This window comes from Xiphophorus maculatus, chromosome 9, assembly GCF_002775205.1.
Source record: "Xiphophorus maculatus strain JP 163 A chromosome 9, X_maculatus-5.0-male, whole genome shotgun sequence".
In the NCBI taxonomy this organism is placed as follows: domain Eukaryota; kingdom Metazoa; phylum Chordata; class Actinopteri; order Cyprinodontiformes; family Poeciliidae; genus Xiphophorus; species Xiphophorus maculatus.
The window spans coordinates 23,637,701-23,660,333 of NC_036451.1; the positions used below are offsets into that span (position 1 = coordinate 23,637,701).

Here is a 22,633-nt window from a genome sequence, read left to right on the forward strand (position 1 = left end):
TTTTTTTTTTTTTTTTTTTAAATTGTCCTCGGGGAAATCAGTTGAAGAAGGAATCGGCAGGTCGGACCTCCGACAAAACTGCAAATCAATTCGAACGCGGAGAAGCTTCAACCATGAATTTGACGTTGCACAAACAGAGCGGGGCTGCACATTGCATGTTCTTCTGTGTGTGTGCTAAAATATTAAAATGCTGGAAAATTTAAGAGCCCGAGTGCACAGTCCATAACGGAGACGACCACTCCTCAACATTTTATTGTTGCCACTTTTAAAATAGCATCTACAGCCTCCCCACGACTAGGAAGATCATTTACAAAAGGAATAGAAGTGACAGACAGCTGTAAACATTTTATCAAGGCCAGAATTGCTCTTATTTCAGTGGATTCACCTTCTGGAAAATCCTCATGACAACCGAAATGCAAACCACAAAGCTGGAACTACGACCCATGCATAATGCAAGGAACAAGAGAAGGCTTCAAACAGATGAACAAGACGAGACAAAGATCAAACAAATAAGTCTGTCCTGCATCGGATATGTTTGATGAGGGCTTTGTGACGGGAGTAAGAGCTCTCGCTTCCAACGCTCCCACACCCCACCCAAATACCTAGAATAAATTGTGTGGAAGACTGAAAGACGAGCCAATCCCATACACGTTTTAGTCCTTGTGCTGCGTTCAAGTTGTACTCGAAACTGGGAAATTACAACTTGGAATTTTTTTTTGGGGGGGGGGGGGGGATCTACTGGAATGCCGGCCGAAGTGAAATTAACCACCAACTTCGACATCGTGTTTCAATATGGCCGCTCCTCTCATCAGCAGTGATAACATGAGGCAAAAACTAAACATGTTACCGTTAAAGGACACAAGCGCAGGAGGTTCTTAAAGAGACAGACTGATTTCAATTTCGAGTAAAACTATAATGCTAAGTCAAATGAATTTAAAGTTATTTTCAATATACGCACCATTTTCAATGCAGCAGTTGATTGTGCTATAAAACGGCACTGTGCGCCTGGAAAGCACATAAAACCGCCCTGTTTACATAAAAGGAAGCTTGTGAAGTCAAATTAAAGGAGCAGCATTATGTTTTCCAGACACAAAGTGTCATTTTACAGCACAATCAAGTAACTATTTTAACTTCAGTTGTTACAAAAACGGTGGATACATCAAATATGACTTAAAAGAAATTTGACTTTTTTTAAGTCGAAGCTGTAATTCAACAGCTTGGAATTGGGCGCGTCTCTTTAAAAATCATTTGTTGCAACATCCATCGTGTCAGTATGCGAGTCTGATGCAGAAAGAAATACAGATTCAGGTTATTAGAAAGTTTATTAAATAATAATAAAAATAACAGATTTACAATATTTAGTCAAACATGAATTATCGGTAATATCTGCACAAGTTGCATCTTGAAGACAACAGTCGCTTAATCTTACCAAGCAAGTCTCCCAAGCCAGTGCTGCTACAGCGCCTTGGTGGCAATGCTTTGCTTTGATCTGCGTTAAACCAGTTAGTAAAAATAATACGGAAAATTAAGTCGGCGTTTGTAACTTGGTATATGGTAGAAATTCTGGTAAGAAAGGGAGGTATAACTGGTTTTTGAGTACATTATATAGTCCTTTATGTTGATGATAACCTGGTTTATAAATTGAAGTTGAATGTGGCACAGAAAGAGAGCACCTGAGAGAACCAGATCTAAAGCCCCCCTAACATGAACCGCCTCCAGAGTTCAAGAAAACTAAATACGTACACGTGTCATTCATCTGAGGACGCAGGCAGCAATAAATATTTACAGAATCGTGAAATGAACTTTGATTACCAATAAACAACAAGCAAACAAAAAAAAAAACAGATTTAAAACTGCACTTCTGAACAAACACTGGTTAGAAAAAAGGGCGTGTCGGATGCTGACAAGTGCTCTAGATAGAACATCATGCAAGTGAGTCACTAACATGTGAGGGGCAGCCAGACTTCATGCATAGATCCTGCTGTCTGTAGAGGGAAGACGGTCAGACAGCCGCCAGCAGCTCCACTCTTCTGAACGTTACTCGTCGTTGTCTAAACGAGACAGAAAAGGAAAACTGATTAGAATGAGGCGTGAGGGCGTGCTGTGGTGGCGCAGGGGTAAAGCACAACCCACATATGGAGGTCTTAGTTCCCCGATGAGGCTGTCGCAGGTTCGATTCCCGGCCTGGTGACCTTCGCTGCATGTCTTCCTCCCCTCCCTCTCATTACCCACTTTTGAATTTCTAACCTAAAGCGACGCAGACTGGATGCCACACATCTATCGAGAAAAACGATGACGCGTGAACGTCGGCGACCACTTTGGAAAAATGCCAAATAAATATCATTTATCACAACCCATCACAGTTTAAACAAAAATCTGTTGTTTTAAGTCTGGCTAATATTAGCATTAAGCTAAAGCTCTTCTGTATTGTTCTGTAATAGAACAAACTGATGATCAGTTCATATTCTCACTGAGACGAACTCCCTTCCCCATTGTTAGAGCTCAACGATCTTTGTTTGGAAACCAAAAAAAATAGAAAAAAAAGAAAGTTAAAATTGATTTTATGGTTTTAGACAAAATTCATTTCATAAGAGCAAGGTTAAAAAATGTCTAGGTTAGAGATTCCTAACCTAGACCAACATCCTCCTAAATCTGAGTGTGAATAATTATAAGTAGGGCAACAGACTACAGTTCATTAACACAGAACGCTCTCCGAGAACCGCTGCACACATCTTTTCAGAAGTGTGTGGAGCTGCTCTCTGCGTGGAGGTGATAAAACATCTGCCAACGAATCCTCAGGGAAAATATCCGACATGTGCAGCTTCTCCTTCAACGCAGTAAAAATAGAAATCAAAGAGTTGTCAAACAGAGATGTTTGCTATAAAAAAAAAAAAAAAAAAAAAAGAAAAACAAACCCCAACATATCTGAAGACTATTTGGATCCTGAGGGAAAACCTTTCAAGCCTCTCCACCCTCCAACATCTATTTCTGGTGTGGCCACAGTGTGACAACAGATCAGGCACAGAGAATGACAAATCAGGGAAAGCAAAGGGAGCGTTTCTCCATCTACTCAGTCCCTTGACAAGTTGGTGCAGTGACGCATGAGAAGTTGGTATGTTGGAGACTTAAATCTGGAAATATTGAAGAAAGGTGATCCAGATGCAGTCTGCATAAACCACTGAATATTCACAGCGAAATAGAGGTGCTGAAAACATATTAAAACACACAAACATTTCCTGGTTGTTTAATCAACCATTCCTGGAAATATCATAGCCTTCCTAGGAAATTTCCACACTTTGGGGGGTGGGAGGGATAGAGAAAAGTACAAAAACTAAAAGAGTGTAAAACTTTTGCCAAGCTGAATTTGCTGATTTGTAGTTTTATTCTCTGAAAATCATGAATCAACAGTGTTCATTTTGGCTTCTGATTCAGAAGTGACGTCAAGGGCAAGTTGAAAATTATCATAGCAGATCATAATTGTTATTATAATAATAAAATCTGTGTGGCATAGGGGAAAAGAAAGGTTAAGCACCTTGAGTTCAATTTTAAAAACACAAAAAAGTAGAGGCCAAGATAAACAGTGTAGTTTCCCCTTTAAAATTTTAGGGGAAAAAAGTGTTTTTATTTGTTTTTAACTGGTCAACCACAATGGTCACAGAATGGGACAAGAACACAAACTGTTAAGTGGCAAACCTAATCTAAAAGGTCTATTTTTATTACAAAAAAAAAAAAAAAATCAGTGTAAAAATACTTATTTTCCCAGCAGAGTCAACTTTTAAGTCCGGAAAGAAAAAAACATTTACCACACGGTTTTAATCTTTTTATGCTTGTTTAGACGTGGAAAAACTTGATTTAAAAAAAAAAAAAAATACTTTATAAACAAAACCCACTAACCTTCTTGGTATGCACCGTCAGCCATCACTAGATGAAGGATGTTTGGGTACAGATGCTGGTGCTCAGTTCCTAGGATGTTTGACACCAAACTGGAACCCAGTTCAATATTCTCATCTTCATCTTCATGTATAGCCTTGGGGGAAAAAAAACAAACAAACAAAAAAAACAGGGATATATATTGCGAGGTCAGAAGAAAGAATTGGCTGATTTCCTAATGACTAAATCTGTACCTTTATCTTGTTATAAGCTTCGATGAATTTCTCGAATCCCATCTGCTGCTCTAGGTTGAAGCGCAGCTCCTCCAGGCGACTGTAGATGCTGTCGTGATGGCGAGCCTCCACACCCTGATCGTCTCCGCTGCCATCTATAATGGAGAGGAATGAGGCATTTGTCTTCTTAGGATGCTTTGGTTTACATGAAAATATCTCCAATTATAGTAGGAAAGGCTAAACGGGTAAAGGCAGGTGCTAGGGCTGGGCGATATGGCTTCAAAATAAAACCTCTGATTTTAATCCATTTTTTTCCCCTTACTATGAATATGTTTAATTCTGAGTAATAATATATATAATTAATGATAGCAAGAATGTTGGAATAAAGACAATTTTACCAGAAGACAGTCTTAAAATTACGAGAAAAATGTTGTTTTAGTGAGAAAAAACTAAGTTTCAAGACGTGATCAGTCTGTGTGGTTCTCTCTCTGAAACAGACTCAGTCATTTTCTCGACTGCTCTTGATAATAATTTGATACTGATGTGTTAAAAAAATGAAGAAATGTCTTTACCTGTAAAAACAATACCAAAGTACAGTATAACTTAACGAGATGCTCAGTAGTCCTCGGTTTAAGTTTATTTTTCATGTTTGAGCTCTCGTAAAATTACTTCATTGTGTTAATAATACGACTTTATTATGGTAATGACGCTTCTTGTAATACACTGACTTTGTCCTACGACTCTGATATTTTATTGTGACTATATTCTTGCAATATTATAACTTTATCCTTGTAATAATAATAATAATAATAAAGTTGACCTGAATTCAAATTCCAAACAAATGGAAGCTGCAGAACTCGCTTCTCAAAGAAGATAAATAAAATTTTTGGACGTGCTGACAACAATGGAAAGTGCTTTTGATTTAATTATTATTATCCCACTCCCCCAATTTTCCAAAAACTACATCTTCAAAAACCAAAAATTCAATTGCTCGATTTCTCCGTTTCACGACTAACTCCTGCGACCACGCGTGGCGCTCCCTCCTACCTGACTGCCATTCTTCGTTGAGCTGCTTGCCGTCGCTTTGCCCCTCCTCTCCGTCTCCGTCAGCCAGCAGCTCCCTGGCCTCGTCTTCTGCCGGACTCCCGTTAGAGCACTCCTCGTCTTCATCCTCGTCCTCCTCTTCGTCCTCGTCGTCCTCATCCTCCTCGTCGTCGTCCTCTTCGTCGTCGTCCACAGCCATTCGGTTGTTATCCTGATCGAGCTCGGCGGCTATTGTGTTGTACAGCTCGCCGTCGCCCGCCTGTGGGGGGTTTCCGTTAAAATCTCCGGCGCCGTTAACGTCTACAGGGTTTCTGTCGCCTTCTTCCTGCAGCAGTCTCTCCATCGAGGCCCGGATGTCCCGCAGGTCTTCGTCTTCGTACGCACTAAGAAACAGAGCAGAGTCTCACAGTGCGCTCTTACCCTGCAGTAATTATTCTCCATCTTGATTCTTAAATTGAATTCTTAAACATTTTACAATACAAATATTTTGTTGGCAGAAGATTCTGAACACAGAGCCTTCACTCGAAGTATTCACATGCCTTAAAACTTCCACATTGTCATTTTATTTATGATAGATCAGCATAAAGTAGTGCATAATTGTGATATTACAAAAAAGAAAAAAAAAAACCAACCTGACCTGGTTTTGCAAGTTTACAAACCAAAATCTGAGAAGTGTGGAGTACAAGCCCTGCCCCGATAACAAATTTTTCTGGATGATAAATTGTCCCAGAAATTATCTCCATAAATGATAATATTGTTGTTTTGAGGCCATTTTCAAATCGTATATCAACAACGACGTAATAATGCAAATTCACCCTCTCAAAGACTGATAAACTTTAACTTTGTATAGAACACTTAATACTGGACCTGGAATATATTTTAAATATATTAAAAAAAATATATTAAAAAAAAACAATAGTTGAAAGATGGATGATAGAAAATATGTTCAAAAACTGACTTATTTCAGTTATTTACATTTGTAAAATTCTCAGTAAAAAAAAAAAAAAAAAAATCGATTGAGGTTTGTGTTTCCAACGAGACAAAATGTGGAAAACCTCAAGGACATTACTTTAGCGCGGCGTAGACTAAAATGATTAAATTCAGAGTCGGCATGACTTACTCCTCAGCATCTGATTGGTCGTCGTCTTTAACAGCCTCCTCCAGATCCTCAATTTCTAGGTCTTTGTCCGGGGAAACGTTAGCCTTGCTAGCTTCATTGGAGTCCTGCTCAGGGCTGAACAGTCGACTGAGGTCGGGTAAAGAACACGTCCGCAGCATCTAACGACGCAACCGGAGCAGAAAGGCATCTGAAGAAACTCGATAAAACATATTTATTAGAAAATTCATGAAGTAAAACATAGGATTTGGCACTGAATGACCCTAAACCCAACTGTTTGATGCTTCCAGTCCAACTCCAGACAAGAACAGAAGGATGCTCATCACCTTTGGGTTGTTGGCATCAAACATGCCGGCAGAGAGACCGATGAGAAGGGCGTCCTGGTTCTTGGTGCGCAAAGGTGAGACGGATCGTGAGCGGGAGGCCAGAGAAGAGGATGACTCATCCATGGAGGAATTGGCGGACATCAGTGAGAGGGCAGCGGCGCGGCGGTGGGCTGGCGAGCATTTCAGAAACAGCGGCTCTTCGTTCTGAGCCGAGCCTGGTGAGGGTGGATTTAATCAGAGTTATGATCACAGGGGGAAAACAGGCGGCCATGACAGCGGGGACGTTCGCCTTACATGAGGAGTCGGTTGGCTTCTCTGAACTCTTCTCAATGTCCTGAGTGACCGTTGGTCCTGTAACGCCCCCTTGTGGCCTGTAAGAAGACACACACATGCAGTAATGAAATATGACGGAACATTAAGGTAAGATTAAGATTTTTTTTTAATTCGGGAGAACAAAGATACGACATTACCCAAAGAAAGTCGTAAAAGAAAAAAAAAATCACTAGGAAAAAAAAGTTGTTTTAATGAGAACAACGCTGCAGTACAGTGGTCAAGATCTGATGTGACCAATTCTTCAAGTCCATGTGGCACGTTCTTCGAAATAGTCGTTTGAACACATCAGCATCATCAAATTTACCATTTTTTGTAAGGAGTTCTCATAAGATTACTACTTCATTTTCCAAACATGACGACTTTATCATTCTCGTATCATTTCGACTTTGTGATAATGAGAGAACAAAGCAATACGACAACTTCATTTCCGCACCATCACGACGTTATTCTCGTATTATGAATTTTCATAATATGTCTTCACTCTCATATTATGACTTTATTCTTGTAATGTTAAGACTTTTTTCTTAGCCTGCCCCTTATACTGTAATGTAGTGAAAAGTTATTACAAATGAAAAACCATTGCAGGGTTTCGCTGTAGCTGTATGACAAATCTACATGGAGTTTTTTTTTTTTTTGCTATTTGCATTAAAATATCCTCGAAATCTGCAGTTTATTGCAACATTTATAATCCAACATATATCAGTACTCACATTTGCTTCTGGGCTTCCTGTTCCCAAGCTTGTTGCACATTAGCAGGTGGACTTGATTCTTGTTTAGGACTCTCCTCCAAAATCACTGACTCCAGGTCGGCTGGATCTAGAGGAATTTAACCAAAACAAGATTTTGCTTTGCTGAAAATGAATACAAGTCTTGATTGGTAATCATCAATAGTGATGATTATTTATATTAATATCAAGCTAAGAGATAACTTACCCTCTATATCAGCAAGGTCAGGCATCAGAGATTTGTTTACCACTGACGTTTGCTGATCTGAATCCTGGTTTCCATCAGTCGGTCTCTGAGCCACAGCAGAGGTCAAAGGTTCACTGGGGATTTTCACACCATCAGCTGCAGCAGAAAACAGAAAATACACCATTAATATTAGACAATGAAAGCACCGAGGGTATTCTTGTGCTTTCATTTGCGACCCTCTCGCTCTCTCTCTCAAAAAAAAAAGTTTAGAAATCTGTCATTTTCAGATCATAAAGGGAAATCAGAATCAGCCAGAAATGATTTCGATAGGCCAGAGCTTCACAAAAACGTGGGGAACAAAAAAACAACCAAAACAGATCAGATTGCTGATTTCATGACATTGTCTGTATGAAGTACATCTGCAGCCGATGCTTTAGACCAGTGGTTCTCAAACTTTTTTCAGTGATGTACCCCCTTAAGAATATATTTTTAGTCAAGTACCCCCTGACACGGGCAAAACATTTTTGGAATTAAAAAGAGGTACAGTGCTGTAAAATCACTGTCTGATTTATTAAAGCCAAACAACTTATATCAGTGAACCTGACAAATACATCCATATTACAAACATTGCATGGTAAAACAAAAAAGAAAACAGAAGACGGTGACCACCAGGAAGGTATAAAACCAGTCAAACCGTTTTATTTTAAAGGATATTGAAACTAAATACTGAATATAAAATTCAGTGCATGAACACACATTTATATTTTATCTAACTTTTTACAAAATAATTTTTCCCAAGACTTATTATGAGGAGCCTACTGATTTTTAAAGATATTTTGAAAAGCTTCACGTACCCCTGCAGTACCTCCACGTACCCCCAGGGGTACGCGTACCCCCATTTGAGAACCACTGCTTTAGACCAGTGGTCCCCAAACTACGGCCCGCGGGCCAGATGCGGCCCGCCTCCACATTTGGTCCGGCCCCCTGAACAATACCAGAGTATTTTCATATATGTGCATTTTTATTTGATAAGTTGGACTTTTGCAATAAAATAAATGTTCCTTAGTAATGAACTTTATTTATTATTAACTACTAGTTAGTAACTATTTTATACATGCATATAATTGACCCTAACCCTTTTTTTTATGTGGAGAACCCAGTGTTATTTGGTTATTATTTATTTCATAAATAGTGTTATTTCCTGACTTTTGTTCTCTGAAGAATCCAGAAAAGGTTATTTGATTGTGCTTTCTGAAAAACAATACATTTTTATGTTTAGCACTCTTACAATCGTCACACTTTTTCTGTTACAAACTGATCCCGGCCCCCCATCAGAGAAGGGACAAGTTATGTGGCCCTCACAGGAGAAAGTTTGGGGACCCCTGCTTTAGACAATGACTCAAATTAAGAACAAAAACCAGAGAAGTCCGTACGCGTTGTGGAAACCTCCAGCTGTTCAGCGAGCGGCTGAAGCGGCTCCGGCCCCTGACACACCGGACTCGCCTCCCACGCCTTCCCGGGAGCGTCTTCCTGAAGCTCGCCCATCCGTATGACTTCCCCCAACGTTTGATCTGAGACAGAAAGAAGGACAGCAACAAAACAGACCGTTTTCTAAAGCACGCACTTCCCATGTCCTCCCTCAGAGTCGACGGTTGTTACCGGCGGTTGTGATGCACGTCTCTCCGAGCGTTTGCTGTGCAACGGCGAGGACGAGAGGAGCCGCTGCCTCCCACCTCTTCCTGTCTCCACCAGAGCCTGGCCTCTCCTCTGGAGATGCTAAAGTGGCTAGCAAAACAAAGATGTTAACAATTGATGCACCAGATTGATTTTTGTTTGCTTGGAAGGCTGAACTCACTGCTTGATGTGGAACAAGTTTCTCCAAAGGTTTGCTGAGGCACAGGGAGCACAGGCAGCTCCGCCACTTCCCACTTTTTCCGGTCTCCATCCGAAGAGCGGCGTTTCTCAGCGTCTGGCTGTTGGGGCGGAGCAGGAGTCGGTTCTGATGGTGCCGGTGGCGGAGGAGGTGTTTCCTCCGCCTCGTTCACCGGGCTCTGGGCTTTCAGGTTCTGGTTCAGCCTGCGCAGAATCTGCTTCTTCTCACTCTGTCGCACAGGAGACATTAGTGGACGTCGACTCTTAGAAATTTATTTACACAAAAATCGACCGGCACGTTAACAAACCCGAGTCACCGTCGTTGCCTCAGTTTCGTTCAAGTTCTCCTTTGGTGGAGTAATCTGTAAATGAGTGAAAACAGTCACAATTTAGCGACACAACTACAGCCGTACGTGCGTATTGTTTATTGTAAGTGTCAATTAATTGATTATTCCAATCAGATTAAACACATAGTCACATGCTGCAGATTTTTCAGTCAAGCCTTTTTTTAAATCTTAGAAATGCGTTAAAAAATACAAAACAATTCAATTCACCTTTTGAAATAAGAAGGTTAAGATTTTATAGATTAAAATGCAACATAGCATTCCTTTAGTGAACGCTGGATATGTTAATAGAGTCTTTATTGGTTAATGCTTTGGTCATTTTGTAGCAGTGTGATATTTGTATGTAAAGTGTAGAATACAATATTATTATTAGTAAAGGATGCATCTGTGGTGAAAAAAAAAATACTAACAATACTTTTATTCTCAGCCCTTTCTGACATCAATATGTTGTTGGGCTGATCTGTTGATTATTTTTTGGATTACAAATTAATAATAGAGTAGCAAAAAGTGCTTAGTAGAAGATTTTTCAGAAATAATTTGAACCAGGTGAAACTAAAACTATTCTACTTGAGTTTTGAGTAGGACATTCGTACACTGTTTTTTTTATTTTTTTTATCTTAAATGCAAAATGTATATAATTTTTGCACAATTACTGCTGTGAGTGAGGTGCTCTTTCATGATTTTCTTTTGGAGTACGCAAACTCCAGTTAATAATTATTTGACTAACAAATCAGTGGACAATCTGATTAATCGTTTCAGCACACTGACCGCTCCGACGTTCTCCAGCGCAGCGGTCATGGAGATGGGCGGTGTGGAGGCTTCGGATGAGGGCTGGGCCGAAGCTTTGACGGCTGGGTCGGGCTGCGGCGGCGCGGCCTGTGGAGGAGGACAGTCGGAGGAAGACGCCGCGGCTCCCGCTGCACTTACGGGTGCGATGCCGCCCTTGGCAACTCGAGCTGCAGCAAGCTTTAACAACAACAGAACGTAGCCAGTATTGGACTTTATCCGTTTTAGACGGGCGTGTATGAAGGCAGTGTGAACCCTACGTGGTCCTCCCAGGCCTTCTTCTCTCTCTCGTACGCTTCCCTCCTCTTCCTCTCCAGCTGCTCCTTCAGTACAGCAACACGGGCGTTTGCCTGAGCCTCAGAGAGGTTAGACAGACACAGATATGAATATACACGCACTGCAAAACAAAATCTTACCAAGTAACTTTTCAGCAATATTTAGGAGCTTGTTATAAGTCAATAATTTCTTAATATATAGTTTAAAAGAAAAAAAAATCATCTATAACTCGGGAAAATGTCTTGTTATAAGTAAAATAATCTGCCAGTGGAACATTTTTTTTGGTAATTTATATTAATTACTGACTTAAAAACAAGCTCCTATATCTTGTTGAAAAGTTGCTTTTAAGTTATTTCTGATTTATTTCAAGTGCACTAAGATGTTTGCACTGGAACTAGACAAAAATACTAAGATTTTGTGTTTTCTGATCGTCATATTTACCTACACTCAATGTGGGCACGGGTGCCATTAAGTTGGAGATTTTACCGATGCACTTAAGATTTAATTTTTCAGAGTGGACTGATGATAGAAGACACAATTTCAATTAAATTAAGCAAAACAAGAATTTGATGCAGTCTCTCTACGCCACATCAAGTCAAAATGACACATAAAGAGTCAAATATATATGCAAACATTAAGTAAATGCATGTATGGAAGCTGGAAGGAAACTACAAGCGTCTATCAAGAATGGTGGTGGCAGCACCAGGCTGAATGAGGACCATCCTCTGGTTTCTTTATTGTTCTTTGGCAGCCAAATGGTTGAAATGTTGGCAAAAACTTCCACATTTTTCACGATTAATAAAGCAGGCCAACATTAAAGTACTGGAACGTCACCTGGCCTGAAATCTGTTGAAAGTTTAGTCGGGGCTTAAAAGCTGGATTTGTACCCCAGACAAAACTCTACTTCCTGTTATCCGGCCAGAGTTATACCAGGAACTCTGTGATGGTTATAAAAACGAAACATGTCTCTGCAATTTGTTAAGGGTCATTTACCTAAATATTAGTCATTGTGTACATTTAGCTTAACCTGCCGAGACAGAGACAAGTCCAAAAGGAGATCACACACTTGCACCAAGTTCTTATTTTTTAAAAACAGTGAATGACAAAAAAAAAAGAAAAAAAAAAGAGATGAACTGCATCATTAAAAGCCCAGAATTGATGGCATTTGTGCCTCTAAGCAGCAGCCTACACATACAAGGTTAAACAGAATAAAACAAATACCAGCTGATTTTTCTGAAGCCTAAACTATTTATAGAAACACCTCTGACCTTCTTAAAGAGCAATTCCAGAAGTTATAAATCTGAGAAGTAAATAAAAATGTCAGTGGCTTTGAGCTTCTTGCAGACTCACTTTTAAAACCTGTATCTTTTTCCTCCTGAGCTCTGCCTCCTCACTTGACTCCTGGCTATCAGAGCCGTCGCTGTCATACTGAAACACACACACACAAAAATATCAGAGAAAAAGACAACAAATCTCATTGCAGCTGCTTTGACGACTGACGGTGTGTGTAGGTGTGCACCTTCTCTCCTCGCAGCCGGGCTTTGATCTGTTGACGCTCATTGAAGTTCTGCAGGCGGATCTGCCGGAGTCTTGCCAAGTACTCCTGGGAACAGATCAGTCCTTCATGAACGGTGAGGAAAACACTTACTGTCTACATCTTGTTTAGTCGTCATAAACACTAAACACCCACGCATGCTTAGCAGTAGAGTTGGGCAACATGGCTCAAAAATAAAATGCTAGATTTTTTTTCAGATCAGATCCGACTTTTTTCTTGCTTTTTCTAAAACAAAACAACACACAAAAAACAAAGTTACAAATGACAAAATATTTTCAAAAAGTGGATTTTATGTCAATCATTCCCTTCTTATTTGTATGACAAAATATTAGGGCCAGGTTACAAGAGGATATGGTCATAATATTAGCAGAATAAAGACAGTTTCACCAGAAAAATATCTTCAAATTACAAGAAAAAAAAAAGTTTGGATAATTTTTCTTATTTTTGGAGTTTTCATAAAACTACAACTTCATTCTCTTAATATTAGAACTTTATTCTGGTTATATAACTACTTTATTGTCATATTACTACAACTGTATTCCTAATGACTGGAAAAAAAAGAAAAAAAAACCTTTACATTTTGTGATAGTTAGTCTGAATTCAAATCCAAATAAAAAGTTGTAAAATACTAAACAGATGTTCCAAAAATGTAATCTACAAAAACGGATCATTTCAACTCAGACCAGTCATAAGGTGAGCATCTCATTAGAACAGCAAATAAGAGACAGAATTAATCAAATCAAATTTTGCAAACTTCATGCCATGAAGAACAGCTTTGTGTATCGGTAAAATACAAACATGGTTTAAAATAAATAAAATTTGCATGAAACAATGGCCGTTGTTGGGGAAACACAACGAGGAAACCAAACACAGGGAGAGAGCTTGATGTTGTACTGCTGGGTGGAGTTATGGCTGCGTCACAGGGGGATGGATGGAGGGGGTTTGTGCAGACAAGCCAGGCGTGCTGTGATTCAGATGGAGAGTCAGGTTGGGTCGTTCGGCTCTGGGCTCCTACCTCCTCCTCTTTGTTGACTTTAGGTCGCTGGAACCGAGCCGAACCGGCCCGGCTTCCATAGATTGCAGCCAGGTTTTGTCGAGTGCCCTGTTCAGCATTCAAGTCAGCCACACTTTAGACGGATACAAAGCCTCAGCGTCTGACTACAACAACATTTAAGTTGGGAATGTGAAGTTAAAGTGCCACCGATCAATGTTTAGCTTTAAGGGGAAAAAAAGATGAAATATTGCCACTGCACCATTACATTTATTTAATGGCTGCATGACAGCAGCCTTCGAAGCACGCAGGCGTAAAAATAATCAAATTGGAACATTAAGAAAACCTAGTCAAAGTCCTAAAGTTGGAGTTGTACTGCAAAAGAAAAAAAAATTACAGTAATATTTTTGATAAAGCCGTATAGCATATTTCTGCCACTAGGGGGTAGCAGGGCTCTTAAAACTTCTGTCTGATGAAACTGTGGGTTTCCAATGAAGGTGTTTTCATAGACTCTCCACAAAACATTTCAAAACTACTAATAACCAATTTAACACATACAGAGTATCTGCAGGTAACGGCAAGTCAAATTTAAAACTTTAAAAACCTGTTTAATGCCACCTTGAATTGATTTTAAGAGCAAAAACTGTAACTCTAGGGGATGGTTGGGGGATACAGCACCCAACAAATTTATCAACTGGTGATAAATTTGAACTTACTCCATGATAGATGCACAAAGCTAGTTAGCAGGGGTGCATTAGCAGACACTTAGCAATAGCCACAACCACCTGGAGTCACAGAGTGCAATGAAGAAGTCTGCACATGACTCAAACGTTTGCTTAACCCAACTGTCCCGCAAGGAAAACACTAAACAAAGATGATTAAATAGTCCTGCCACAACAAAATTTAAGACCCGATTAATATCTTTAAAGGTCAAATATTTAGATAGATGCATGAATTTAAGACTTTTTAAGACTTATACAGATTGTGCAGACTCCCTGACACAATCATCAATATGTAACGGTTTCATGCATTACGTACCAGCTGTCCCTCAGCTTTCACTTTGTTGAGCATTGCTTCTCTCTTGCGCTGTAGAAACTCCTCGACCTGAAAGGCTCTTTCGGCTGGTATCTGACCGCGCTGCCTACAGACAAAACACGGCAACAAATATTCAAGCCGCCTTCTCAACTCAGAAATCTGGTGGTGCTCTTTCAAGTGGGACTGACCGGCTAATCTGGGCTTGTTTTGAAACGTGGTGCAACCTCTGAAGTTCTCTCTTGATGACGTCTGAGTTTAGTCGACGGGCCGGTCCGTTGAGTAGCACTGGGCCGGCAGCAGCTGGTACGCCTCTGGAAACCCCCCCCCCCAAAGAAACCGGATAGAAGTATATTTAACTCTTCTTTCCTCCTTGCTCAAAAGATTAGAAAATAATAATTTTTTTTTTTTTAAATCATTCTTATTCCATAATGTTATTCCATTTTAAAATTCTGAGATACTTCAGCTGATAACGTCATTCTAATGTGAATCATTCCTAATGTATTAGGCCACATTTTATATACTTAAAGCAATTTTGATCTGCTGCTTTGATGGTTCTAAAACTCGGCTCTGTGTGTAAAACCGGGGTTCTTATTCCATGAGAGTAGCCAAGTTCTACTTAAAAACTCCAGTTATTACAGGTACGTGTGAAAGTGTATGAATACGTTTGTAGCGTCCTGGATACATTTAATAAAAACAAAAATATTAATTTACCTGATGGGACTGCCAGGTCCTGCTGAAGGTCCCTCCCTGCTGGGGTCTTTGGGTTGGGGTTTAGCTACTTGGTCCACAGCAGCGTAGTGGTGTTCATACGGGCTCAAAACAGAACCTTGGATCCCCACAGCCCTTTTACCACCCACAAAACACTGAAAACACAAGATTAGGACCCTGATTTGAAGCATAAGAGGAAAAAAGGGGGTAACTTCACTTAAATGTAATTTTTTTTAAAAAGTCACCACCTTCCTCTCTGGGCTGCTGCCTCCACTTGAACTCAAGACATGCTTCCAACCTTGTTCTCTGGCTTGGTTTATTCGACTAATCTGCAAGACATTATTGATACACAATTTCATTCATGTTTGAGGCTCAATTCAATAATGTCTTTCAGCTTATGAAGAAGGGAAAATTCTATAACTTCTTTAAAAAAAAAGGAAAAGGTTTGATAGACCTTCACATTTTGAGGGGCCGTAAAGGAGTAGGCCACTTGACCAGCAGTAAAATAGTGTGGGTTTGTAAAGAGAAAGAAAATATGTGGATTCCAGTGTGTAACGATTATAAATCTGAATACTTTCATGTGCATTTCTCTTCAGTACACCACAATCACTGCTTTGCAGAACCATCTTTCACTCCAGGCAAAGACTTCTGGATGCGTTTCTGCTAGCTTCGCACATTTAGAGCCTGAACACAGCAGCATACAGTAGCTCAAATCAAGTACTAAGTGTCATTGAACATTAATTTTAAATTTCTATCACAGATTTCCAATTCAACTAATTCCATTTAAATTGCGGCTCTGTCTCCTTAAGAAGCTCCTACTCTTTCCAACACTCCGCCTTCAGAACTTCATCACAACAAAGCTACTCCTTTAAGAAGTTTACAAATATTCTTAGGAGCGATGGGCTTAGACGTAGTCCCTATTATAAGTTTCTGTTAATTTATCACATAAAAGCCTAATAAAAGACTTTTGCAGGACACTATGGCTCACCTTTTCTTTCTCATATCTCTTCATTTGCTCGCCTTTCAACAGGAACATCTGAGAGGGAGAGAGAATGACAAAAAGGAAAAGCCGCACACATTTAGACATTAAAAACAAGCTAAACGTCATGCTTACCTGTTCTCTCCGTTTCCTTTCCTTCTCTATCAGCTCCATCCTTTTCTTTCTGATGCCATCCTGCAGAAGAGACAGACGCACCACAAACTCAAAAAAATAAATACAAAAAAAATATCTTAAAGAGCTTCCCCTAGAGGTGAGAGGATGCAGAACTGCTGTCACAGGGCAGGCAGGCAAAGAGGGAAAAACGACTGGTTAGGAAAAAGATAAACTCAGGCAGAAGGCTCCGAGTGGAAAACCAGGTGAAGGCAGGGATCAAGTGTAATGGGAGGGATGGAAAAAAAAAAACACAAAAAAACAACTGAAAAAGTAACCCACGTGTGTGGGTGAACGAATGGAGGAGAGGAAGGGCAACACTAACAGAGAACACAAGTTAAATGGGGGCGCTCAGCTGTACCTCGTGCTTTTTCCTTTCTTCCTCCACTTGACTGATTCTTCTGTGAGGGGCTGCTGGGAGAACGGCCTGAGCAACATATAACATGTGGCTTCAGAGTTGCCGACATTTTCAACACACGGGAACACCCACTAACATTTAGACAGCATTCAAGCAAAAAAAAAAAACAAAAAAAAAACCCAAAAACAATAACAAATCAGTATGAGAGACTAACCGGTTTGTGTTTTACTGCAGCTTTCCTCTCCGAAGGCTTCTTTGCTCCGTCGCCAGCCTTCCTCACTGCTAAAGGCACTCCATATTTACATGCTGGTTTTGTAATTTTCTGGGCTGAAGTGAAAAAAATATTTGTAAAAAACAAACAAAAAAAACAAAACAATAAAGGGAACAACAGGGCATCCAATTTATGCTGCAGGCACATCCACTAAATATGTAAATCAGGATCTAGAAAGCAGTGAGTTCCTCCAACTGGACAAAAAACAAACAGTAAAATGCAGAGTGTGACTCTTAAAATACAATTTACTACTAAATATTGAATCCAAGCAGTCCTTCACACTTACAATTTTGAAGATAATTATGTTACAATTTAATATATGGAAGTTTTATCCTCGGTCACTGAAATTAATCTTATTGTACAAATAAGAGGTTCAGAAATATGAGAATGGAGAAAGACAGGAAGTGTCGCTATGCCAACTAGTGAAGCTACCAATTATAATAAGCTATCTGTTTAACAATATCATGGGAAACAGCAGTCATTACAGTGAGTTTAATGACTGGACACAACTTTGGTTCCCCTTCTGAAACCTAGGCTCTTATTTTGAAGGCGTGTCTTCCAACATCACTTTTCTATTCCCACAGTGAATAGAAAAGTGATTTCTGCTATGGCTTCTTTTTTTCTACTGAGCACCCAAAATGGTGGATAATACTTTTTCAGGCAGACTTTAATTTGGCACAAAATATTTTTAAATTGTGGGATCCCACTATATTTGGACTGTATTCTGAAATATAACAGAGGATTAAAGATCAATTAGGGCTGAAATGATTAATCAACTGTTGAAATAATTGTTAACTAATTGAGTAATCGATTTATTGTTAATTGGAGTATACAAACTCAAGTAAAGGCCATTTGATAAAAAAAAGCAAAAAAAAAAAAGCAATAATTCAGCCAAAGCTGTAAAAAAAATTAAAATTTTTTACACATTAACACATTTTGCATTTGAGATAAAAAAAAAAAAAAATTTGTAAACATGTTCGACCAAAAACTCCTCAAACAACCTAGTTTCAGCTTCACCAGGTGAAACTAGTAAGTACATTTTGCTGTCAGATTAGTACAAAAAACACACTTAATTTAGAAAAATAACTGAATAATTGAGGGGGCTGGTCAGCGACCTTTAATGCATTTCTAATAGCATGAAGCTCAAGCTCAATTAATCTGTCGAATGATTAATCATTTATTCAGATTAATCAGAATAAATGATTAATTAATAAAAATAATCGCTAGTTCCTGCCCCAGGTTGAATTGTTTGACGCATTTTGAATCCTTTTGCCCAAAACCAGCAGTAGAAAGTTGGGACTCACTGCAGCAGATAGCACTGCATGAAGGCTCCTTACCTGATGGCACCTGTGCCACGCCCATTTTAGGCTGCTTGTGAAGAAAAGCATGGCGGAATTCCTGAGCGATGATCTGAAAGGAGAAAATAAACCATTTTCCTCTCCATCACAGAATCTGATGGCTGAAAATAACGGCAGGAGAATTGCGGAACTCTACCTGTGGTGTGAGAAACCTCTCTATCCTGCAAGAGAGGAAAGGCTTGTCCAGAATACTGCCGATCGAAGGCCTCTCCCGGGGGTTGCGTTTAAAAAGCTGCGCCAAGAGAGAGCGTAGCTCTTGGGAATAGTGAACAGATACAGGAGGGAAAGAGCCTCGAATTATCTTCAGTACCAGGTTCTTCATGTTGCCAGCTTCAAACTACAAAAAAAAAACAGTTATGATGATTACCTAGAAAACACTGAAGTTATCATGGGTAAGAGTGGCAATCATGATTACAACTAGGCTCAGAAAAAATAAAGAAACATGGTCACTGCAGTGCTGCAAAGGATGCATAAAAACGCACATTAATATGTAAACAGCTAGCACACATCAAATACTTACTGCATGCTTAAGAGTGCACATTTCATAGAGTACACACCCTAGGGCCCAAATATCACTGCAGAGGGAAGGAAAGTAGGAAAAAATAAGACAACGACAAGGAAACAGACAGGCAGGGATACGTTTTCCAATCAGTTTGCACTCATTCAGTTGGGCAATTGTGAACAACAAGTGTTTTTTTTCCCCCTCCATAGTGAGATATAAATACATTTTAACCCTTTATTAAACTTGAAGAGCTTCCTAAACATGACTTCACTGACTGTAACTGAATTGGATCGGATGACATGGAAACCTAAAAACAGAGCAGGAAATCAATATTGGCTTCCTGTTGTGGATGTAAACAAGAAGCTGACATGCTATCCTCCTGGCTTTATCTAGAAACCACCTGCTAATACTGGAGAGAACAAATCAGGTGAGGACATATGGATTGTGCAGCAAACACTACAAGAGAAATAGAACAAACCCCCAAATGATTCACTTCAACAGAAGATCAGGTACCTTTTATTGTTGTACGGCTTGTTTTCACAGATCTCTGGTGATAAGTAATATGGAGTCCCTATGCATGTTCTCGCCAGTTCTACAGTACTGGAAAAAAAACAAAAAGAGCAACACTCTTGAGTCTGTTTAAAGTCCAAGTTTTATCGTTACAGGCATCTGCCAAACATACCTGTTCAGGACCCTGGCGATCCCAAAGTCTCCAAGTTGAACCGTCCCTTCTTTTGTCAAAAATATATTCTGCAGAAGAATTTTTAATCAAAGAACAAATACACGATTGGGAACACAAGATTTGCCAAGATCTGGCCACGCGAAGGAACAATACCTGAGATTTAATGTCCCTGTGGAGAATTTTCCGCCCGTGTACATGCTTCAGGGCCAGGCAAATCTGCACAAACCAATCTAGGATCTGAAAAAAACCCCAAACAAACAAACAACAAAACAAAAAAAAGCTATTTCAATATGAACAATGAGCATTCATTTGGCAGCATCAGAGGAAGCACAAAGCTGTCGGAAGCTTCTAGAAAGGAAGTTTTTCCCCATCAGCTGTTCTTTCAGGTAGCAACTTTTAAACAGTAAATTAACAGAAAGCTGAAAGCATTACAGAAAAGTTGCTTTGTTTATCCTTCACGTGTTTAGCTTCAACAAATTTTGCCTTTGTTAAATGGAAGTGAAATCCGGTTAAACTGCAGAGCTGTGTAACGCCCACTGCTCTCTCATCCACTCTGGTCTTAATGTAAATAATTAATGATCCCGACAGAAAAGCTTCTTAAGGGGCAACAAACTGCTGCAACCAACGACGGGGTGATTTAAACACATAGCAGCAAATTGGAGCTTCTTCCTCTGTAATACGGAAGTATAGCATGTACTGTGCAAAAACAAAATGTTTGTGAGCTGATTTGTAAACAATATATGTTGAAATAATTTTTTATTGGCTCAATGTCTAACATGGAGCTTTTTATGGTGTTTTAAAAGGTTCCGTAATTTTGAGAGAAGTCACTGTTTTGCGAAAAAAACCCCAAAACATTTATTTTATGAGAAATGCTGAATTGTTAGAACAGTTAAATTATCTTGCTTATTAGTTAAGCATCGCCTGCCGTTTATAGCTCAAAGAGAAGTCGGAACTTGTCAAAAAGGATCAGAACTTCACTAAGCTAATGATAAGAAATCAGCCACAAAATATCTGGACGGTGAATTTCTAGATGAAATAAATGATAAAGTTCCAACTTCTCAAAAACTATAATTTAGAACTGGCAAAGTGTTACAGGCTTACTTGTTCCTCGGGAAACAGCACTCCTTTCTGAGAGTTGATCTTTTTGAAAAGGTCCCCTCCCTCACAGTAGTCCATGACAATGTAAAGGCATCCCCCTTCTAAAGAAAACATAAAAAATACAAATTAAATGTCATGATTAAAATACTTCTAAGATTCTTCACAGAAACACAAATGTGCAAATACCTTCAAAAGACTCCTTATACTGCACAATGTTGGGATGACTCATGTTGGCAAGAACAGCAACCTCTCTCCTGGACTCCTGCCTCTCTTTACTTGACATCTGTGGAGAGAAATAAAAGGATAATTTGTTATAATCGCGATGAAGAAGTAAAATGGGCTCCTACTGCCCATAATACATAAGAGCTTACTCCAGATATGCCAATCTCCTTGATGACATACTGGCGTCCATCATCTTTGGATTTCACCAGGATGGCTTTTCCAAATGAGCCCTCCCCAATTTGTTTCACCTTTTCGTACTTTTCCATGCTACTGGAGAGACTGGCTCCGCATAGTGGATCTGAAAATAAATACAGACAGCATGGGAAGACTGAAAAGCTTTGATTAAGGGCTTAGAAACAGTGAAGCGTCGATTTTATTCTCTGATCAGAATCCCGAACTTTCGCGTTATGATGCATAAATGTTGAATCAATATGTCAAACATTAATTATTTACTCTAAAAGGGTTGAGATGCCGAGAAATTACATACAGCTGCCAAATGGCTAATGTTACCGTAGCGAGACGACGATGTGAAAAACCAAATTCCTGCTGTAGACTACGACTGTCCCGTAAACGCTCAAAGCCCTGAGCGATAAAACGCGACGGCTCATTTAGCAACAGTTTGTAAATGCTAACAGGAGGCTAATTGTGTATTACCATTAGTTCTTCGCTGCTTCTCGCAGAAATTCTGCTTCTTGCTACCGTCCTCGAACTCACTCTAACTACAGTCGCTCTTTCTACGTTTTTATTGGTCAGCGTCTCCCTTCTCGACCAATGATTGGTTAAACTAACTGCCCATTACGTTTTATGCCCACCCCCAACCAACGGCTCTGTTGCTGTGGATATTTCCCTTAGCAACCAAAAGGCACACCGTGTTAACTACAATGGTTGGTGAGTTTAACCTTTTCACAGCGTCCAAGAACTAGTTTAACTTACAAACTATATTAGTTAACATAAAACAAAGAGTTCCTCGTTTGATAGATAGGTATCGTGAGACTCCCATTAACGTGGTGGGAACTGATAAATAATACTAATCATACTATTCAGAGGAAAATCTGAATCAAAATGGTTTGATAGAATCATTTCTTCACAATTTATGTACTGCTGTTTATTTAATAAACAATGTAAAATGAATAAGGCCAGGGCCATAGAATCAGGATAAACTTTAATGACCAGAGTTGTGTGCATAAACATGAGATTTGCCATTGTTGACATTTCATTGTTGACTGACTATGAAAACATGAATGAGTGAGCCATGGCATTTCTGGAATGTCAATATCTCTCACAAAACAATAGAAGTGGTGCTGATGATAGTAGTGTTAGCACTAACTCCCATATAGAATTGTGCTGGAAGGCGAGAAATAGACTTTTACTAGCTCTCAAACCAAAATAAACAAAAACAAGCAAAAAAACAATGTCACAATCTTTAAGATTTGAAATCTAATATCACAAGGTTTATGTTTCTATCTGAATTTTGTACGGTTTTTTTTTCTAAATTGTTAATATTTTTAAAGAAATTAGCTTTTGTTCCTTTTTTTTACTCATTAAATTAAACACACACACACACGGATAGAACGTTAAAATGTTTTGAAT

The 22,633-nt window shown here is 39.3% G+C and overlaps 1 protein-coding gene across 6 annotated transcripts; it reads right to left on the bottom strand.

Annotated features, from left to right (window-relative positions):
• Positions 1 to 1,303: 1,303 nt before the first annotated feature.
• On the bottom strand, positions 1,304 to 21,778 carry nek1 (NIMA related kinase 1). 6 transcript variants are annotated; one of them, XM_023339956.1, is made up of 36 exons: positions 21,698 to 21,778; positions 21,193 to 21,341; positions 21,008 to 21,104; positions 20,825 to 20,922; positions 19,877 to 19,960; positions 19,724 to 19,791; positions 19,555 to 19,641; positions 19,060 to 19,114; positions 18,676 to 18,876; positions 18,519 to 18,591; positions 17,125 to 17,237; positions 16,914 to 16,979; positions 16,517 to 16,576; positions 16,391 to 16,438; positions 15,651 to 15,731; positions 15,406 to 15,557; positions 14,883 to 15,005; positions 14,698 to 14,800; positions 13,684 to 13,770; positions 12,633 to 12,716; positions 12,464 to 12,541; positions 11,098 to 11,193; positions 10,820 to 11,017; positions 10,016 to 10,069; positions 9,691 to 9,937; positions 9,495 to 9,611; positions 9,269 to 9,406; positions 7,857 to 7,991; positions 7,634 to 7,739; positions 6,885 to 6,961; positions 6,591 to 6,805; positions 6,268 to 6,425; positions 5,151 to 5,530; positions 4,125 to 4,258; positions 3,895 to 4,027; positions 1,304 to 2,051 (listed from the first exon to the last, which is right to left on the bottom strand). In XM_023339956.1, exons 2-36 carry the CDS (start codon positions 21,307 to 21,309, stop codon positions 2,038 to 2,040), a joined length of 4,077 nt encoding a protein of 1,358 aa, XP_023195724.1. In that variant the 5' UTR covers positions 21,310 to 21,341; positions 21,698 to 21,778; the 3' UTR covers positions 1,304 to 2,037. The 6 variants fall into 6 exon arrangements, with proteins under 6 accessions (XP_023195724.1, XP_023195722.1, XP_023195723.1 ...); XM_023339954.1 differs by having other exon boundaries at positions 9,495 to 9,620; XM_023339955.1 differs by lacking the exon at positions 21,698 to 21,778 and adding an exon at positions 21,554 to 21,666 and having other exon boundaries at positions 9,495 to 9,620.
• Between the last annotated feature and the right edge of the window lie 855 nt (positions 21,779 to 22,633).

Bases quoted from the DNA above. Each gene is read 5' to 3' on its own strand.
- nek1 (XM_023339954.1), bottom strand. From the start codon at position 21,309: ATGGAAAAGTACGAAAAGGTGAAACAAATTGGGGAGGGCTCATTTGGA. The intron at 18,877-19,059 runs GTAAGTATTTGA...TTTTTTTTGTAG, and splicing joins TGTGCACTCTTAAGCATGCA to TTTGAAGCTGGCAACATGAA. The intron at 5,531-6,267 runs GTAAGTCATGCC...TCTGTTTCTTAG, and splicing joins GACCAATCAGATGCTGAGGA to TGCGTACGAAGACGAAGACC.